This window comes from Parasteatoda tepidariorum, chromosome 5 (assembly GCF_982258835.1).
Source record: "Parasteatoda tepidariorum strain Cologne lab strain chromosome 5, Ptep-v5.0, whole genome shotgun sequence".
Lineage (NCBI taxonomy): Eukaryota > Metazoa > Arthropoda > Arachnida > Araneae > Theridiidae > Parasteatoda > Parasteatoda tepidariorum.
Genome location: NC_141759.1, coordinates 90,713,280 through 90,735,956, shown reverse-complemented (window position 1 = coordinate 90,735,956; position 22,677 = coordinate 90,713,280). Strand labels below are relative to the sequence as shown.

The 22,677-nt window shown below is 29.1% G+C and overlaps 1 protein-coding gene across 1 annotated transcript; it reads right to left on the bottom strand.

The window, feature by feature from the left end:
* Positions 1-1,219: 1,219 nt before the first annotated feature.
* On the bottom strand, positions 1,220-21,727 carry LOC107445973 (uncharacterized). The gene is made up of 3 exons (XM_016060496.4): positions 21,437-21,727; positions 3,637-3,768; positions 1,220-2,266 (listed from the first exon to the last, which is right to left on the bottom strand). The coding sequence occupies exons 2-3, from the start codon at positions 3,766-3,768 to the stop codon at positions 1,280-1,282; spliced, it is 1,119 nt and encodes a 372-aa protein (XP_015915982.3). The 5' UTR covers positions 21,437-21,727; the 3' UTR covers positions 1,220-1,279.
* Positions 21,728-22,677: the final 950 nt, after the last annotated feature.

Genomic DNA, 22,677 nt, shown 5'->3' with positions numbered 1-22,677 from the left:
AAATACGGCTAAGCCTCTTTCTAGTAGAAAGATAGACAGTACAATTCAGAGAAAGACTTCACGAAGATGCATGCAAGGTTACAGTGAAATTCAAACCACTAACTCCAGGATACAGGACGTTTGGAGAGCGATAAGCCTCTTGTTTATTTATTTGTTTGTTTAATTATTTATACTTATACATGCATCTGTAGGCTTGTATGCTCACTACAAAGTACGGCTTATCAAGTTGGGGAACAGATTACACAAATTATATAAAGGCATCACAAAAATATATCCAGATTCGAACTAGTTACCTCCACACAGCAGATCGAAAGGTGGGAGAACACAACTGATTGACTAAGAGGGTCCTTTCACCTGCATATGCAAACGTTGTGCCAAATATAAGGTTAGGTACTTTTTATTAACGTTGCACTAGAGCAGCACAATGGGCTATTGGCGACGGTCTTGGAAACATACCTCAGGATGATCCGAAGACGTGTCATCGCAATTTGGATCCTCTGCAAAGGAGATGGCTTTCCTGCTTTGATAGCCTGACGACCTGAGCGCGAAGTCGAGCACTTTACGGTAGAACAGTTTAAAGAGGACCAATACCACGCATTCTCGGTCCCTAGGCAGGCTAGTCAAAATGGTCACCCACCCGCTTACTGACCACAGCCAGTGATGCTTGACTTTTGTAATCTACTAGGAACCATATCGTTACTATCAATAAACTTCGGGATGATCGAACTCTAGAGCGATCAGTCATATCTTGCATAAATAAAAGCCCTATTTATTAGTGTTCTCTTCTAATTACAGAATCAAAATCCTTTTTTTTCTACTGTTACAGTACGAAACTTTTAATAGAATGTAGAATTATCACTTTCATTATTCTCTTTTATAAAGAAAGCACCGGCGCAGATCAAATCGGTACGTAAAAGTCATTGCATGAAAAGTGGCATAAATGTATTCTAAAAAAATGAGATATATGACGTATGAAATGTATGACACAGTTCCCGATCCTAAAAAAAAAAAGTAATGCAAATAAAATTTGAAAATGGGACGGGACAATGCAATATGAGATTTTGGGAACAAAATATTCCAGTTTGCACAAACCCTGAACTACTAGATCTCTAAATATTTAGTAATTTTGAACAATAATTTAGATTCATTTATAACAAAAAGATCTTGATACAAACTTGAGATCTTAGGTTCCAATTGAAAACACCAATAAAAACGTAAATACATTTGTTATGTTATGTTTATTTAAATTATATACAAAATTATGCTTGCTTAAATTATATTAAAACCTAAGCGGAATAATTCGATTCACCATATTGAGCAGTGTTGGCATAATTGGCTCAGATGGGCTGTTCCTTGATCTTGGATCTAATTGATATTCAGGATTTAAAGGGGCATTAGCACTTAACAAAGTGTACAAGATTGAGTTTCTGGAGAAAAGTGAACTGAAAATAGATCTCGGCTCCCTGCTCATTTTATCGATGAAAATTTCCATCAAAAGTCTGCCAATTGGCATCAAATCTTCCTTAATTTCCTGCAAGGTGTAAGACTGCACATCAGAATCAGTGGCGTTTAAAAACAGGCTTCCATGCTTAGCCATGAATTCTGTAAATCTTTGTCTTAATTCCGCAGCGTAAGGAACGGCGGCTTCTTCTAAATTGTCCACAGCATCGAACAGAATTTCGGTGTTTTGAGCAAGTCGGCTGAAAATTGAACTGAAATGCTTTTCGGCGACTTTTCTGATCAAAGGTCTAGCTCGAGTGTCGAACAGAGCTCTGGATGCGTTGATTTCGTCTTTTGGAATATGAATCACGGTGCCTCTTGGCGCACCAAAGGTTTGTTGGCGAACAGCACGCAAGAAAATGGGACGAAAAGCTTCCTTGGTTGTGAAGAAAATGCGTCGCAAGTCTTGTCTTGTTTCGTCGTCTTGAAGCATGTCGAAGATGATTGGCAAAATGATTTTGTTTTTGACAGTTTCTTCTTGCCTTATGAATATCGGCCTGACAGCAGGCAAGACCTGGGCAATGATTGGGTCAGCATATGACAAGAGAATTTCTAGAAGGGACGTACGTTGACCATTGATAGTAATTTGGCGTTTGACTCTAGTTCTCCTTGGAACAAATTCCGTCCGTGACACGTGGTTTTTTGGGTCATCTTCAGCACAGTAAACAAGAGAGGAATTTCTGCATGTTTTTTCGTTTGCATCAAATGATTCCCCTTTTGGGCAAACTAGGAGGAACAATTCTGAACCATTGCAATACAAGTAAACCTGTAAGAAAAACAACAAGAATTTTTTAAAAAAGGGAAATTAATGTTTTTGAATTAAATATAGATCCAACGCAACAAAGTTTCGTTTATAAAGTGAAAATTTACATTGTTCACTATCACTATAGAGTAGAAAACTTATTTAAATTAAAAAAGAACTAAAGACTATACTAAAACTTACAAAATCAAGAAATTTAAGAGAGAGAGATTCTATTGTTTGAGAATTATTAGCATACTATTCTCTCCTTTTTCTAGTTATTTTTTATTTATTTGTAACATTGCGAGGAAATTATATATGCTGCATTTCAACTTAGCCTTGCAGAAACTACAGCACTCGAATAAGTCATTTATATTCCCCTTTTTTCAGAAAAAGGTGAGGTAAAATTTCATCGCATCTATGAGATTTTATCACATGCTTTTTGCATCGATGTTACTGCTTATATTAGTTAATTTTATTTGCTTAATTTCCCTTTTCTGTTAAAAACGCTTAGAAATTTTTTTTATTATTAGTATCTTTTTAATTTTTAGATACTATATTTTTTAATTTGTATATTATTATAGGAAAAAAACTACGAATTATTTAAAATTCCATGAATTTTTTTTTTTCATTTTAAACACTTTTTTTTCTTGTGCGTTAAAAAATGTACTGTCTTTTTCAGGGTTTCAGTATTTTGTCATAAATTTCTTACGAAATTCCTGTTAAAAAAATTCATAATTATAAATGAAATGTTAAGTGTCATAGTATAATAAATTTTTAGTGAAACCCACCAAGAACCTATATTTATGCGATTTCTATAGAGATGATCTTACTTTTAAAGCAGCTTTCTTTGAATAAATATCAGCAGACAAAAAATTTTATTGTCAAATCGTTTGTAATATTTAACAGTAAAAACAGTTTTTAGTTAAATTCGCCGAATTATATAGACTTTTGCGTCTCATTATTAGTATTAATATATAACTAATATTATTTTAATAAAAAAATAGTGATTTAATACTTTTAGGTTTTCAATCAAAATTCTTCAATTACTCTTACACATGAAAAGACAATATAATTTTTCACATAAATTATAGTAAAAACCAGATGCGTTGGGAGATTGTTGCGGTGTTTAGGTGTTCAAGATGTTAAAAATAAACAATATTCACTCTAAAAAGAATGAGTTAGAGAGAACATTAACTAAATTAGAACTTTTTTTCGTGAAATAGGACGATTCCTAGAAGTCAAGATCAGTAGCTTAACAGCAGCGCTTAAAGTTTTAAGCGAAAGAAAATGCAAACCTGCAGTTGGAATTGTTAATGTACAGGACGATCAGCAACCCTGAATAAAAAACATTTCACAATAAATTTATAGCGGAAATATTAGTAAGTCATTTTTACCTGACAATGCATTGAATTGACAATATGTAATCCTTTATTCTGTTTGTTGCACTTATAGTCAAAGCAGAGGGCTGTGGTGATACACATAAGCACTACAATCAAACATTTCAACCTTTGAAACACTTCAAACATCTGGAATGAAATTAAAATCACACATATGAAATAAAAACGTACAAATAAAAACATAGAAATAAAATACAGATATAACGTCAAAAAAACAGATAAAAAACATATAAAATAGAGATATTACGCCCAAAATTGACATTTTTGCAAAATATCTTTCCTCCTCATAGTGGATTAGAATAAACAAGTTCGGAAGGGAGCAGATTAAAAAAATCACTACTTTAATACACTTATATAAACTGAACAAAATTTCTGCTTCAAAGTTGCATCTTTGATCAGCCTGCGTAGGGACCGAGGATGCACAGTCTCGATCCTCGTTAAACTGTTCTACCGTAAAGTGTTCGACTGGTCTTCGGGCTAGCAAAGCAGAGGATCAAAATTGCGATGGATCAAGGGGACTCTAACCATAGAGTTGAAATAGTAGGTAGAGGAGCCAAGTTCGCTTTATTCCTTCCGAAAAGACACGCCACAGATAGCAAGCAAAGAGTTACAATCACGTGATGGAAAGAGTGCAATACTTGGCACAGTATCGCAAATGTTGGCGCACTAAGTTTCTGAACAGCTTTATTTCGATATTACCGATGCGCAAATAATCGGAGCATATGAAAGAGAGAAAAAAAATATTTTCGTTAATCACATTTCTTTAATATTATTAAATGGGTTTTTAAAACATGAGGAGTTTTTTTTTCTTAACAAATAATTTTTTATTAAAGTACTGCCTTTATTAAAAAAATTTCAGTAGTTCTCGTCTTTACCCTTAACACTATTCCTTAAAATTTATTCATTATATAAAAATAAAAAACGATATTCTGCGTCACTTATATTTATTACTATATTCAGAAGAAAAATTTTTTTAATGTTTTTATTGCAAAGACCTATTTTTAAAAAAGAAATTAACAATATATATTGTAATAACTATTATTACATTTAACTATTGTTAATTTTTTAAAAAAAATAATAACTTCGATACAAAAATCAGGATTTTTTATAAATCTACCAGGGCTTAAAATGTGAATTTGAAAATGTTGCCTTTCTTTTTTTAATGAAACATAAGTTCGTTTAAAAAATAAATTTAATCTTTACGTTTTAAAAGTTTTATTACTGTTAGATAAAACAAACTGTAAAATTAAACTGATTGTCTGAAAAAAGTTCGATGCTTAGAAATAACGTTAATGTTGCAACACTTTTATCATTTTTATTCATGCTCACCAAGAGACTGCTCGAGAGGTAATATTAAATTTCGGGAAAAATAGCTTCGAGGAAAATAAAACCCGTTTTTAGTAGAATAGATTAGTCAGAAAACATATTTTTGATTAAATTTAATTACGTTTAGAATTTTATTTATATATTGAATACATTAAATTATTTATACAATAAAGATTATTTACATTATTAATTTAGAATTTTGACTTCTTTTTTTCCTGACACTTAAAATAGATATTTTCAAAAATAAACTGCTGTTGCATTTTAACTTAATACTCAACAATTTGTCTAAATATGAAATAAAATATTTATTCTAATATAAAAGTTTTCAGCTCCGAATAGAGAAAAATATAAGATTAAAAGCATTAAACTAATTAAAAATAATAATAAAAGAGTTTAATTGGAAATTTTACTTTGTATTTCATGTACAATCTAATTCCATAAATTACAAGGAAAATTGAATTGTACACACAAAGTGACTAGTAGAAAAGCTTTCAAAATTTAAACAAAAAATACTTAAATAAAAGAGAAAGCAATTAGAATTTTTACTTTGTACTAAATGTAGATTGAAACTAATAACGAACTTATAATTAAAATATCTTACTTTTATTTGTGATAGAAATTGCAATTTATGCAACTTTTTATGAGGTAAATTTATGCAACTATTATAGGTCAATGTATATTTAATAATTTTTATACAGAAAACCAGTAACTTAAAAAGTAACAGTTAAAAATATTTTATTTTACAAATAAAGAAACCCATAATCATTTTATGGACATTAGGAAAATTACAATGCCCCTCCATAAAAAATGTAATTTTCTTAAATAGCAAGCGCATTTAAAACTATATCTTTTAGCCAGCTGCAAATTAAATATATACAATCTATACAAAGGTAAAAATAGTTGAAATCTTACAAGAAAGGTTCACGATGTTAAATCTTTGTACCACAGCCAGCTGTTAGCCTTGGCCGTCTGAGCAGTTTATTCCATACCAATGCATCACATGCGCTAATTTACTGCACTAATTTACTCCTATACAACTTAGCCACTTCTATGTTATGTTTTCTAAATTTGTTGCACTAAATCAAACTAATTCTACGCTCTAATATACTAGTAAAATAAAGTATTTCCAATATAGCAATTATTTTTAAATAAAAAGAAGATAAACAAGTACTTAATGATTATATTAAATATACCTTAATTTATTTTCTAAATAGTACATAATTTGTATTCATTTTATGTATAGTAACAGAATTATACAATTTTATTAAAAATTAACACTAAAACTACTATACACTATTTTATATTTAAATACTAAAAATATTTCATAGAATTTAATTATTCATCAAACATAAAAGAATATACAAATAATTTGTTTTTTAAGCATTCCTATGTAATTTAAAAAGCACAACTTCTTATGTACCATATTTTTTATTTAAATATATATATTTAAAGGAAACATTTTAGAACAAGATAAATATTGGGTTTTAGTAATCAAGAGGTAAAGATATACAAAATCTTCAGAATATACAGAAATGATATCGACATTTAAAAAGAACTAAAACAAAACCGAAAGTTTACTCAACTGTACCTTGGCGCTACTCGCCAAGGAAGCCAACAAAGCTTTGCAGCTATTTCAGCTAAAAATAGAGTATATATTGAAATATACTTAAACATTATGAGTTTAAAGTTTAAGAAACAATAAAAACTTATGTTAAATGCAAAAAAAGTGAGCAAAAACGAGCGTAATTGATTATTAAAGCAAATAAAACATGATTATCAGAGCATGACTGAGTATCGGAAAAATTTTAAAATCAATTTTAAAATAGAAAAAGTGAAAAAAAATGTCGCCCTTTCTTGTAAAAAGTTATCGGACAGTCCCTAGAAAACTTCTCCGTGCAGCAAAATGCTCAGGACTTTTGTACCATTCTTATTTCTGAATTAAAAAGACAGACAGTTAATTGCATCCGACGATCGCAATGCTAAACGAATGGACGGGAATCGAAGCGGTCTCAGTGGACGGCAAGTTTGGGCTACAGTCACGTGACTTTATCTTGTCCACGGGTCGGGGGTTATTCTACTCTCTCTACCCAGTATTTCAACTCTATGACTCTAACCAATGATCCATCTGCCACTAATGGTTATTTAACGTCAGCACAGTAGTCGGTGCAAATCAGATGCGGAACGACCAGACGTCTCTGGGGAGCCTGAGCCATCACGGTCAGAGCCGTCACGGCTCCTGTATGCTAGACTTGTCAAATTTTACGTGAGCATGATTTCCACAAGCGGTAGTGAAATTCCAATTCAACTATAACTGTTGGAAGTAAATTTTCATACTTGGTCTGAAATTTACCACGGTATCCAAGGTCGCCTTTTGCGACTAAAAATGAATAACGTAGTGACAAATAAAATTCAATATTTTATTAAAAGAGTTTAAAATTAGTAAGTTTGTATAGCTTAGACAGTTTACAATTGAAAGTGACTGCAAATAATGATTTTTTTTTACTATTATTAATTTGAAGCGTAATTTATAGTGACATAGTTACGATTGAATAACTATAAATAAATAAAAATCAATTGACTTTCTACCACTTTTTATAATTTTAGTCACCTGTGGTATCCCTGAATATTATATGATTATCATACGTATATAACTACGGTTAATTATTACTCTTAAGTGGTAATCAAAATCTTCTTAAATTAAACTTATAAATCAAAATATTAAAAAAAGCATAAATTATACAAACCCTTTAAATATAAAAATGAAATTGTTTGGAAATATTTAAACATATTATGATAAGTTCTTCTACGTGTATGATACTGCCCTTATGAGCAAATTCATAAATCCTAAGAAGTCAGTTACTGATCTCAGCAATATCATACCTCATATCGAAGACTGGTGCACAAAATGGAAGGTAGCCATCAACACCACCAAATCTTCACTGCTAATTATTAGAAAGTCATCTATTCAATGACACAATACTAGTTCGAAAGGCCACCTACCTGGGCGTCACCATTACTAGTACTTTAAACTGGAATTCCCATATCAATAATATTATTAGCAAAGCGCAAGGATCCTATCGAGCCCTGAAGCCGATATTAAACTATAACTCAAAACTTGCACTCAAAAGAAAAAAAAGAAAAAAAAATAGTGCGTGGACTCCCTCCGCGCGGAAGAAGTGAAACTTCGTAATGAGGAAATGAAAATAGGAAGGGATAGAAATTGATTTTTAGTGAAATCATATTGTTTCTTTAAGACAAACTTTATTAACATTGCTTACAATTCACAAGTGATCGCATCTTTTAATATCCAAATCTATAACATTTACAATGGGATTATGATAACTAAAGTAAGATTCGAAATGTTTGAGTTCTATTTTTTCAATATTTCTTGCAAAAACTGCTTCAATGGTTGTTGGATCATTCCTACCATTTATCATTTCCAATCCAAATTTGTCTTTAAGGAAGGTTAATAATGTTTCAGCTTCTGGTAACGAGAAATTCACATTAAAATCTCCTGCAAGGATCACAGGCCGCTCGTTGCCATGGTAGCGTTAAACGTTTAACGCAACCTTGTTGGAAGTCGCATTAGAAGTTTCACTTCAAAAAAAAAAACTATGTGCAAATTTCTTCAGAGATGCACTCCCTTGTGATACGTGCAACTACTTTAAAAACTTTGATTTTGAGCTCATCAAAGACAATATTAAATATAGCCCGGCAACCGCCTTTTTCCTATCCGACGGGGAACTATTCCGTAAATTTTGTAAATACTTGTATATAATTTTTCACTCGATATTCACTTATATATTTTTGTGCATTTATTATCGTGTATTTTTCCTATTTCTCTGAGACTATGTGGTTACTGTGCACCTGCGAAGCTCGGGGGTAATACCTCGAAGGGAGGCAAGGCAGTCTGCCACAAAAACCTCTTCTCTCCCTTAAATTTGTTTGTTTAAATCTCGCTATTTTATTTCACTTTTCACTCGGTAAATGTTACTGAGCCCCAACTTTCACCATTCAATTGCGCTTCGGCGATTGCTAAGATAACTACCATATAAGAGTATAATATTTTGAATCACAAGTAACCCAAGTTGTCAGCTACAGCATTCAGGTTATATGCTAAGTAATGGAGCATATATGGAATGATATTCAGCCAGATTGGAAGAACCGGAATTTTTACAAAAATGTCAAAGAACATGTATTTATTTTCTTATTAAAAAAATTAAGCATGAATAAAATTTGACAAAACGTTTAAAAAAGAAGTCTGAACTCGCTATTTAGTTAGCAATCAATGATAAAGTATCTTCTGCATATGGTTGAACTAATAAAAGCTAATAATATAACAAATATAAAGAAAAAGAAGCAAGAAAAGCTAATATGATAATAAATTTTATTTACCACTTCTTAATTGAAAAATTTAAATGTATAAAATTTCAATTTCAATAATTTATTGAAGTTAGAGACGCTACTGCAAGTATTACTTTAGCGCTGGGCTTCGCTCGGTATGTGTTACTGATAAAATAATTAAGCTCCAAATACTATTAATTTAGGTATTCCTAGGAATTAATAGAGATTCGGGTGTGAAAGATATATAGGTTGAACACAGGCCTGAAAGCAAGAAGAAAAAGAGAAAAAACTGGTAGTAGAACTAATTCAATAATAGATATTTTTCGGGAGGATCTATTCTTAACAGTAAATAATTCACTGCCATTATTTTTTTCTCGGGGAAAGAAACAATTCAATATTTAAATTTTTTCCGTTAAAAAAAATTTGGTAGTTATGGATATTATATTATTCCCGAAAAAAAGCTAAAAATGAAATTTATTCGTTACCAGTTTTTACTTATTTCCGTCTTGGTAACAATGGACTTTCAGCCCTGATTGAACAAAATCGCGGATCTCTATGTAAGCAATATGAATACAAACTGTCTTTTATTTTAACCTTTTATTCTATTTCATGATGTATGGGATATGGGCCTTCTGCGCATCCCAGGTGCCCAATTTTTTATAAAGAAAGAAAGAAACAGGGTTCATACAGTGATCAGAAGAAGAAATCCAAGGAGTTCAAAATTTTAAGGACTTATCAAAAATTTAAAAACTTTGTGTAAAAGATAGTTTTTTTAAAAAATTAAAAAGCAGTTATTATAAGGAACTTGCAAAAATGTATATTTTGAATTTAATTTCTATCCCTTTTGAAATAAATTTTGACTTTGTCAAACTTCGTCAAGAAAAATAAGTTATCACTTTGACCCATAAATACATTTTCCAATTTCAAATATTTTAATAAATCTTGTTAAAGTACAAATGTTAAGGATTGACATAAAAACCTACCAATCTTATATTTTTAAATTTGAATACATAAGAAAATCTAAGGCATTTTATACCCAAAAAAAAAAAAAAATCACAGCAAATTATTAATTAAGTTTGCTAGTAACATGTAAAATTATTTGCTGTTATTTTTCTTCTTCTAACTCTTGCAATTCGATTTTTATTCTTTTAAAAGTTTTCTTAAACTGCTAGATTTTGACAGCTGGAAATAATGTAAGCAATATTCTTTAAGTTGCAGATTTTACATGACGAAAATATTAGGATCATTTGAAAGAATTCATGCTTGAAGATTCTAGAAATAGTGTTTTTCTACCCATGTAAAATTTGCGTCAACTGAAATGAGAGCATGTAGTTAAAAATAAGGAATAAACCATTTTTGGTTTATATTCTTTGGATAACCTCTTCGAGACAGGCGAGTCATATACATACATGGCAGTACTTTTACTTTCGTTACTTGTACCGCCGGTACAAGTAAAAAGTACGTACTTTTACTTGTACTTCGTTACTTTTTAAATCTAGTACTTTTACTTGTACTTTCGTTACTTTTTTAGGGAAAAAGTAAAAGTATTTGTAACGGAAATATCGAATGAAATCGTTACTTTTTTCTAAAACTCGGAAAGCTTTCTTAAAAAAAAAAAAATGTGATATGCATTCACAGCTTACTTCGTGTTTAAATACCTTCTGTTTCAACTTATACTGCACATTCAATTATCTTTTACAAACTCAAAGAACACAAAGCTATCTGAAACCCCGTGTTTGCTTTGTTTATGTTTGTGTTTTTAAAACGCGTTTGTAAAGAGTAAAACAATTTTAAATCAATGGTAATTTAAATAATAAACTGAAAATTAAAATTTCTTTTTCGTGCAAATCTATAAAAAGTTTAATATTAAAATTATATTTGATTTTAAAATTTATTTTATACGATTATATTATAAAATTATACTATGATATTCTTCCGAATTTAAAAATAAATTGATGTCCATAACTTTCAAAATTAAAAATAATTAAATAAATAACAACAATTTTGCAAAAACATTAAAGAACATAAGAATATTATTCAATAAAATTTTAGGTTACTTTGAATTTTCGATTTCCTAGAAATGTACTTTTAAATCGTTACTTTTTTTGTTTAGTACTTGTACTTTTACTTGTACTTTTACTTGTACTTTTTACTCGTTACTTTTTAAAATAAGAACTTTTTACTTTTTACTCGTTACTTTTTTTAAAAATACTTGTACTTTTACTCGTTACTTTTTAAAAGTAACGTTGCCATATATGGTCATATATTCATACTCAGGATGTCGGTAATCAGGGTAAAAAAAGATAAAACTAATAGCCAGACTATTTTTATAGCAGTTTATTTGTGGGCGGGGTAGTAATAGTTTGCTTTATTTAATTCACCACTACTTAGTTTGAATCAAAAATTGTATAGTTACTCTTGTATGATGCCCAAAGTTAAGTTACCGCTTTTTGTTTTTTACTATCTTAATTCTGATTCAGTGCGAATTCAATTATGACTCGGCCGTCCAGAAAAAGTTAAAGCTTCTATCATTTTATAATTAAGAAAGAATTCGTATGAAATAATTTCCAAATTGTTAAAGTTATTAATTTCCTCTCCACAGTTTGGAGATTCTAGATTTCGCATGGTTGAAAGGGAGACCATCTTCTTTCAAATTGCGGCAACAGCTTTGCCATTGAAAATCCTCCAGAATAATAGATTGTTTACATAGAATTGGATCGAAGAGTTTCCATAATTTTGTCCAACCCCTGTACTTCAGCAGCGATGGCTCAGGGGAAAGAGCGTTCGCCTTCGAATGAGGTGAACCTGAACCGGGTTCGAATTCCGGCGATGGCTAGTATATGCGAATTCTGCATCCGACTTGCACTGACCACAGTGCTGACGTGAAATATCATCAGTGGTAGACGGATCATGGGCTAAAGTCACCTCGCCGTCAGGCAAACAGTGGGACGTTCTCGTGGTTTTCCTCCCAATGTAACGCAAATGCGGGTTAGTTCCATCAAAAAGTCCTCCACGAAGGTAAATTTATCCGAAAACTTGAACCAATACTCCTGGATTGGGTTCGAAATTACAAGGCTACGGAGTTGAACCCGAAATACCCAAAAATACTGTACTGCCGTGCAATGGAGAAAACAACGTACTTCTTGATTGATTCCGAGAAAAGAGACTTGACAACTTTTCTTCTACTGCTATGAACGCTTTAATAGAATTTGATAAAACTGGTAAAACAAAATTTATTTATTTATTTATTTGTAATATGTAGCTTACCATATAAAGATGCCAAACATATAAAAATCTCAATTTTTTTTTACGCTTAGGCTGATTTTTCAACTGCAAGGCAGTGTATATACATAGATATTTATTATATACAAAAAATTATTTTTTGAAATTTATTTTCCTTTACAACTATAATTTTTGGGGGCATTAGATAATTTCCAAAGATACTGGTTGTTTTAACAAATTTAATGATTGTGTTATTCAAAAATAAATTCATTCAAATTTATAATCATCTTTTTCTTAGATTATTATAATTATTATTATTAACAGGAAGTGAATGTCCTCATCAATCCCATTTAATTCAAAAAATTATTGTAAAGAAAGAGATTAGCCAGGTTGGCAGGGCGCTGGACTCACGTTCATGAGAACGGGTGTTCGAATCCAGCCGGCCGAAGACTCCCCGTGTAGTAAATGGGGGCTGGCGCACGTTAAATCTGTCGAGTCACAAAGTCATCGATATTCCCATAACAAATCCCCTCCTTCCCATAACAAATTATACCACTGGGGGTACTGAATTGGAGATTAATCTTTTTCTGGTTCATGTCAAAAGTACGATCTGGGGATGAATGAACGGATGTATTAATGGGTCCGCTCTATAAACGGGTGTGACGTATAATAAATCCCGCAAATGATATATACGGTTTTTTTGTTATGCTAAATAAATTACTATTTAAAAAATGCTATAAAACTTCTATTTCAGTTAAGCAAGTAGGTATATTATTTAAAAGTTGTTAATAAGCGCTTTGAAATAAATCTTATATATTAACTTATTTCATTCCCAAAATAGATTTTACCAATAGATCGATAGATTTAGGTCTCAGACAATTTTAGTTCAGGTCAACTTAATAGACAGGGACAGTGATGACGTATTTTATGACGTCAAACCCCGCCTCCTTCCAAACGCGTTCCAAACAATTTTTCGAACGAACCATTTCAATGGCATTTCCTATGTGAATTTAAGACGGCAAGATTTTTAATTTATTATTGAAATAAATAAATTTATATAGCGCTTCTAAGGAACTTATTCCTAATTTAAGTAGTTTTCTTTATACGGAGTATCAGTAGATTTTACGAGTTAAGCGCATTAAATGCTATAAAAAAAGTTTCAAAATGGTCAGGTTATCTTTTAATTTTGATGTATAAAAATCTAAGCGTCAATATTTTTAACTCTTGTTTCATGTTTAAAATGTCTTATTTTATTTAGAATTTGTTACATATTCTTGACCTACATCTAATTTTTTTCTTTAGTTATGGATAGGCATGCATTGTTTTAAAACGTTTTGTAATTAATTTTTAATATATAATTAGATTGTATTTATCAATACTAATATGTCTGTTTATTTAATTATGTCTGATGATAAAATTTGTAGTTATTATAAACTTTGTTTGCCTAAGATTTTCTGATTATTGATGCTAATTCTCATAAGCTTTAGTTTTTAACTACTAAATAGGAATAAATTATGTAACTAACTTATTTAATTTTAAATCTGCACGGAGTTTTAGTTTAAACTCAGATTTATTTTGACTTGAGATTTTATCTTGTTTATATTTGTCAACATCATCATTAATTAGTTTTTAACTATAGTTTTATGCATTAATTATTTGAGAAAATTAAGTTACCATATTATTAGATAATAAGGTATCTATTATCTAATAATAATATTAGATTATTTCTTAACGTTAGTAGTGTAGTGCTATATTAATGTGTAGTGTTATCATAGTACAGTGTAGTGGTATGTTAAAAGGGTCAATATTATGTTTAGTTTCCAGAATTTTAATATATAGAATAGCTAAATTATTTTAGAATTTTAAATTTCTAATTTTCATTTTAAAATGTGAGAGGAACAATTTTTTTAGGTGTTATATATGAATTTATCTTAAAATCTCAGATTCCTATTTTATTCGATAAGAAAGTGCAACATGAATTTTTTTAGAATTCTTTAAAACATACTTATCCCATACATAAACTTTTATTTAACATTCATATTTATTAATCTATGTATTCACATAGATGTTTAAATTTTACTTATTTAATAATATTAATTTCGCATGCATTTCAAATAAATATAATTCAAATTTTTAAGAAATTTTTTAATTTAGAAACTTAATTCTTTAATGTATGTATGCATATTTAGTTATACAGCTTTTATTTTGGCAAATGTTACTGTTATCACTTTTTATAGAATAAAATTTGCATTTGACAGTCTAAATCAAAATTTTTTAAATTACCTTCATAGTAATATTCTATTTGTTGCAGTGAACGTAACATTCAAGTCATCCATATTTATTTCATAATTTGGTTGTAAATATGTTTTAAGACCTGTCAACTCTTTTGTTTATATAATTTTTTTTTTTTTTTACTTCCAATCATTTTAGTAAATTTACCAATTAATTTGAGCTATTTTAAAAACGTGTAGCTAAAATGCTTTATAATTTTCACTAATTTATCTGACTTTATTCATGCTTCTTACATAACTTTTTAATTTGTTTTAAAATTCTCATAATTATTTACAATTAATAAGTTGTCTCAATATTATAAAAAAAAATGATTTAATTTAATATACATATTTTAAGAAAAATTAAATATAAATTAGAAATAACTTTTTCCAAATAATAAAATTCACAAATTTCCGATTTCCAGATTATAAATACAATTTATATGGTAAATATTAAATACAAATTCTCTCAATCATATATACAAAAAGTTTTCATAATCATTTGCAATTAATAAGCCATTCCAATTAATATCATAAAAAGAGATTAACGTAATATTAATATATGTAACACTTTTTCTTGCCATGTCAGTGGTTAAATTCGACTCTATATTAATATATTCAAAGATTTAGTTGACCCACTTTTAACTACATGAGAAACGCCATATTGTTTGCTCCGTTCAAAAGTTTGTTTGGAACGGGGAGAGCTAGTGACGTCGTTGATGACGTAGGACTAACCCTGTCTATACAGAATTACTATTCAATTAATGATATTCATTATAGTTATTTGATTTGCTTTAAAAAAACACATGCATATGGAATTAACTTTACTAGAAGTCCAGAACCATGATGTATGTGACCTGAATCATATTTTCTCAGTGTTAAAGTTAACTAATTAGTTTTGTAGGCAGGTTTAAATCAGGGCTAAAGAGAATAGAAGGGCTGGTTCACTCCTTTGAAGTATCTCTCGCCGCGCCGATCCTCCGACGTCACTCTAGTGACGTCACTTTGGAGCAAAGCTCGCGCTGTTACTTCAAGAACGGAGCGTTTGGCCTTACTAGCTCTAACTAATATTGGATCATTTCTTTTTGCGAGATATTCTAAGACATTTGCCATTTTCTATAATGACTTTCCTCAGTTTTTGCAGTGAATTTACAAGAATTTAAAACTATTATCGAAATGCCAGTTTGCGCGATCGCAACTTGCAAAAATTCTGATATAAAAACAAAAGGAAAAAGTATAATTTTTCGCGTGTTCCCTAAAGTAAATGAACAACTATGTAAAGAATGGATTCCGAAATGACACAGTTAATATAAAACAGCAATACGTTTATTCTGTCGTAAAGAACTTTTATAAAAATTCATTATCTAAATAGATACCGCCTCGCTACTTCATAAAGAAAGGCAGGTGAAAAGAATTAAAAAATAGATAAAGTCAAAGAAAATTAAAATGTAAGTAAAAAGTATAAATAAAATATATAGTATATAGTTGAAATTCTCCTAATTTCATAACATATTTTTTAATGTAGTTATTCTAAATATTTATGATTTTTTTTTAAAATTATATTCTCTTTTCTCTTCAATTTAAATATCTAAATATTATATCATCGTAAATTTAAATGTCTATAAACAATTGTAAAATTTCTAATGTCATTATGAACCTAAATTATTATTTTGTTTCAGTAATTAGCGTTTAAGGTTGATGTTTCCTAATGATTCAGTATGAACAAATTGCTATTAACGACACATTTTAAAATCAGGGATTCTAAATTTAACTTATCTTTATAAAAGAATATGTAGATAAAAAAAATGTCGATATATGCCTTCATTTTTCTTAATAGTTAAAGTTAAAACTGAACTTTTTAAAATAAAGTATTTATCGTGTCATTTTCACCAACTAGCAAAACATTTTTATAAGTTTAAAATGGTATTTTTTTTAATATAATAACGAAGAAAGTTTTTTTGAACTATGTTTATGAACGGAAATAATGTGTTAATTACGTAAAGTTTGAAGGCTAATAACCAGAAAAAGTCTAACTTATTTTTACAAGAGAAAGATGTAAAGTTATCATATCTTTGCTTGCGATCTCCGAGATCTGTGGACACAGTGACGTCATGAGGAGGGAAATCGTAGCTTCAGCTCTAAGAGCGGAGTGAACTAGCCCTTGTATTCTCTTTAGCCCTGGGTTTAAATATTATATTTAAAATCAAATAAGAAATAAAAATTGATAGAAAGAAATTCAAAGATTTCTATTATGGCTATAATAGAACCTGAAAAATACCACTTGATCGTGGGTTTTGCCGCATTCATTTTTAATAAAAACCCACGCAGGTTTTATTGGGTTTTTTAAAGTTTGTGGGTGGAACAAAAACCCTTTTTTAGATTGATTTTAAGTTGTTTTATTAATAAATTCCAGATAACAAAATACCAACTAATATTGTATATTATATAATTCAAAAAATGAGTAACACTTAAAATTAAAAGAGAGTAATTATCTTCGTGAGTTGTTTGGAAAGTAATTGATTGTAAACCAAAAAACAACATGGCGCAGAAAAATCAAAGATAGACAGGAATGAGAATAGATGTATCAGTTGGCAGGAAGCAAAAATGGCTGTGGCTAACAAGCAAGATGGTTTTATGTGCCTTTGGACATGAAAGGAGTTGATGATGATGAGTGCATTTCGCTTGGAATATTTTTAATCTTGAATAATAATTTCTAACCAAAAATATTAATTAACTAATTAACGTGATATAGAATTTTTTCTATTATATTTGATACCGAAAATTGCGAAACTGGTTTTGACTATACTCTCGCGCCTATTTTAAAAATGAAAAGTTTTTTTAAAAAAAAAACACCTGTACATTATACCCGAGATATACAGGACCGCTCAAAAGTATCAGTACACCTAGCACAAATACAGCGTACCCACAACCTGGAGAAAATAAAATATATTGAAACTGACTTTTCTCAAAACTGCTGAAAGTTAACTTCCACTTTGACTTTACAAAACTAGCTTTGAATTTCTAAATACCATTATTAACTATCAAAATTTATTTCCAAAAAAACTGCTTCAAAGTCAGTATATCTCAGTATAGCAATAAAAACAATTTTTAGATCGTCTATATCAAAATGTATTGCATATCTGTCAACTTTTATTCTTTTTTTTTTAACCGTTATTGAACAACCGACCCAATTTAAGGTTTTACGGCTACTAATGTTCACCTCCGTAGCCTTGTAATTTTGAACTCAATCTAGAAGACAAGGGGACTCCTGGATCAAGCAATGAGAGAAATTTGCCTTCCTAGAGGACTTTTTGATTGAACTAACCCACATTTGCGTTACATGGAGAGGTAGACCACGAGAACCTCACACGGTTTTCTCGACGGCAAGGAGACTCTAACCCATGATCCGTCTACCACTGAGGATATTTTACGTCAGCATTGTGGTCGGTGCAAGCCGGATGCGGAATTCGTATCGACTAGGATTCGAACCCAGTTCATCTCATTGGAAGAAGAACGCTCTATCCCTTGAGCCATTAACTTTGACCTTTGACCATCAGACCTTGAGCTCTGTCAACTTTTATTCCTACTGATCACGTTTTTACAAAGTAGTAAAATTACAACTTAATCAGTATTACATGAAGGAATATTTTTATATCATGCCAGAGCTTAATACACTAAGTAATAACAGAATATAGTTATTAAGTTCGAACTGGGAGTTTGAGGAATATATGATGAGGACTTTTATATGTATACTTAATTAATATTTATAAAATGATAGTCAAAATCATTTTTAATTAAATCTATAAAGCCAGAAATTAAAAAGAGAAACAAAAATTTTGCTATCACATTAAATATAAAATCTTCCAGAAAAGTCCGTTATTAGGAAATGTGATTTTAAACTCGAAAGGGTTAAGATTTACAAAGTGCATAAAATTCTTTTCCACAGTAGTTATGCTTTTAGTTATAATTTTATTTCATTAGGGAAAGTCGCAAATTCAATTTTTGACCGAATGTTTAGGGTGAGAGAATCAAAAATTTTCAATTCTAGAAATAAAAAATGCACTATCAATAACTGCAATCTATTAATAACTTGTGATAATCAGTGGCGTAGCCAAACTGTAATTTCGTGGGGGGGGGGGATTTCATCCATTAAAGTAAGATTAAAAAAAAATATAACTTATGTGAACAAAAGCACAAATATTTCTGTTTGCACTTTTGGTTCCACTAAAAGGTTAAGCTATTCATTGTTGGAAATAAAACTATATTTTAACTTTATATTAATCAATCATCGTCGTACTTGCATAATTATTGTGTATCATTGTTCTTGCTCAGTTCAAAGTAATACAATATCAGTAGTTCAATGCATGTACAAAATAGACAACTGTAGTAAAAATAACCGATTATATTTCTTATTTTCAAGGGAGAAAAAAAAGCAAATAATCATTTGTTCTTATAACCTATTCAACCAATCTTTGCCCTAAATTTAATTTTCAAGCTCATTATTACATGCGTTAATAATTAATTTAAGGCTTGATTTATTTATTTTTTAAAAAAAGAAAAACATTTCGATGTAACATAGTAACATAGACTATTCAAATAGACCAAAAAAAATTTAGATGATTCAATGCTAGATTTTAATATAGAATTTCCCTTCTTATCATTTTATTTGTAATTTTAGTTAGTTGAATTCCTAGCATCCTTGGACTCTCTCCCTTGCTATGTCACAAATTTTTAAACAACTTCTTCTGACTTTTAAAATTAACAACCTTAGAAAAAAAGACAGTTTCTAATTTTTTATTTCACAATTGTTCTAAAATAATTTTTCGTGAACTTAGCTATCGTATAAATATTTTACTTAAATCAGAGCTGGTGTTAAAAAAAATGTCTGCTAATGTTGCAATAAACATAAGTTTGCAAAACACAATTATAATTAATGAGCATTATTGCTAGCAAGCAAAATTATATTACAGACAAAATTTTACAAATTAATAAATTTCTGGAAAAAATCACTGAAAATGAAAACAATATGAAGCAAGAACAAATTAACTATTATTAGCATTCTTATATTATTATTAACTATAAATAATAATTCAAATTATCCCAAATATCTGATCAACAGTATTTACCCAAGCTGTAATACTTTTAATAAAGTTATAATACAAATGATAAATATCTAACGGTTAAAATCGTAATTCAATTCCTTTAAATTTCACTAGAACGCCATTTTAAAATTATATGCCATTGCTTTCAATTTGTAAATACAATGCAATTAATTGAATATTTTAAAGAAACCATAAAAAATATTGGTGAAACAATTTTTTGTTATTTAGTACATTTCTTTTACAAATTATTTAAGTTTTGCCGTCTATTTTTTCTTACTTCAACATTTCAATTAAAATTTCAAGTTTGTTTAAAAGATTATTATTGGACAGATTTTTGGATCAAACGCAAAGAGTAACTTGTTATATGGTCCCAAAATTTTACTCTGTGATTCTAGTCTATTTCATATTGTTAATTGACGCATTACTTTGATTATATATTTGTCGCTTGGGCTGAGAATTTAATCTACATTGTATAACAAATTATAATTGAGTTTCGTAAAATTTTAATATTGAACATCAAGACAAATAATATACAAAAACAAGTTCAGTTATAGTAATTACCAGAGCTGGCATGTTGGCGACTTATAAAATTTTTAAGAAATGCTTAAAAAAAAATAACCTTGTAAAAACAATGAAAAAGGATCTTAAAATTAAAAATGATGCAATTTAAGTTTTAGACAAAAGAAAAAGTTTTTTTTAAATAATAATAGTACTAATAGAAGCATATGATCTATCAATAAAATAAAATATAAATAAATACCTAGTGAAAATAAAATTGAATTTATAAAATGATATTGTATTATCAAATGTTCTTTAACCCTTTGAAGCAGATGGGAACACCGGTGCCCTTTATAATTTTTTTTTTCTTGACTACGATTACAAGCAAAATTATATTTGGGTACTTTTTTAATTAGAAAAAACAGCCTAACAGTTATTAAAAAACCTGTTAGATTAACAGAATTATATTTGAACAAAAATATAAATCCAAAAAAAAAATTTTTTTTGTTTAAAAGTAAACCGTGTTTGGAACTTTAACGCAAAAAAAAAAGACACCAGAATTTCATGTTGTATTTCATAACCATAAATTATTAAAATGCTAACTGTAATGATTTTCTCTTACTTCGATGTAAATTAATACAAAACAATAAAAAATATGTTTAATAAAAATTCTGCGTAAAAGGGTTAAACCAAGAGTTGCTTTGTATGTTTTACAAAGCTAAAAAAGAAATGTAAAATGTAATGTAATCTATAAAGAAAATAATTAATCCACAAGCCAAATGCATTTTAAAGTAAAATATATTTAAAAATCGAAAAAATAATCGTTAAAAAGAAGAATATATACAATATAGAATAATAGTCTAAAAATTTAATGAAGTCCCATAAAAAAACGTCCAAAAATGAAACAAAAGAAAATTTATTTATCACGAACATTTTAGCTCAGGCAATTACAACAAACTCTTTATTTTACTCTAAAAATTAATTTACAAGTTATGTAAATTCTTTTAAATAACTAAAACAAGAAAAGTAATTTACCTTCAAATTTTCTGGCACCACAAAAATGTTAAGTCCAACTTTCAACTGCTTTCCACCAACTTTTGCAGAAGACTGAAATTTCTTGAACAAAAAAACAGGCAATCCTTTTCAAATAAAGCCCAAGTAACCCCGTTATTTATACCCCACCTGTGGAAATGAGTCAGCCCTTATCTTGATTGTTTGAAAGAAGTTGATGGGGGGCTTGAGAAGATAGAATTCTCTTCTGTGGTATGAATGATTTTCAAGTACGATTTGAATTATGAATTTGCTGGGTGGTCACTACTTTCAATGAGCAATCCTGGAAGTTAAGAAAGGGTTGGTCAGAAAGAACCAGGTGTCTGACAAGGAAAGGCTGTATTTCCAGATAATGTCAAAGATATGATTCATATTTGAAAAGAAACCCTGTTCACTTGAGAATCAGAGAAATAGTTTCAATTTTTGCATGAAATCGTTGGTTGATAAAGAAATCTAATCTGTGTCCGTTAATTTATTTATCTTTATAATTGGAACCATTTTGAATGTAATATTTATGAAATTATGTAAATTTTTATATTGTATGTTTTTAGATTGCTCATATGTGGTGCCCTGGTATTTTAAAAAAAAGAAAAATTACAAATGGAAAGATTTATAATATGGAAAATGTTCTTCGTTTGTAATTAATGTGTTAAAAATAGCTTTAAAAGATTACACAATTTAAAACTTTTTGCTGTAAAATAATTAAATTACAAAAAGAATGATTTACGAAATGCGGTAGGTAAGAATATACTTCGTTTGAAATCAATGTGTTAAAATTAGGTTAAAAATCTTACACGAATTAAAATTTATTGCTGTAGTATAATTAATTATATTACGAGAGAAATTATTAGAAAATATGGTATAAAGAATGTTCTTCTTTTGTAGTAAATGTGTTAACATTAGCTTTAAAAGCTTACACAACTAAAAACGTATTGCTGTTGAATAATTAATTCTATTACAAGAAAAATCATTATAAAATACTGTATAAAAAATGTTCTTCTTCTGTAGTAAATGTGCTGAAATTAGCCTGCCAAAGCTTATACAACTTAACTCTTGTTGCTGTAGAGTAATTAATTATTACAAGAAAAATCATTATAAAATACTGTATAAAGAATGTTCTTCTTTTGTAGTAAATTTGTTTAAAATTAGTTTTAAAAGCTTACACAACTAAAATCGTATTGCTGTTGAATAACTAATTATACAATAAGAGAGATTATTATAAAATA

Coding starts and splice junctions, on each gene's coding strand:
- LOC107445973 (XM_016060496.4), bottom strand. CDS start 3,768: ATGTTTGAAGTGTTTCAAAGGTTGAAATGTTTGATTGTAGTGCTTATG. Junction 2,267..3,636: donor TCAATTCAATGCATTGTCAG/GTAAAAATGACT, acceptor TTTTTCTTACAG/GTTTACTTGTATTGCAATGG.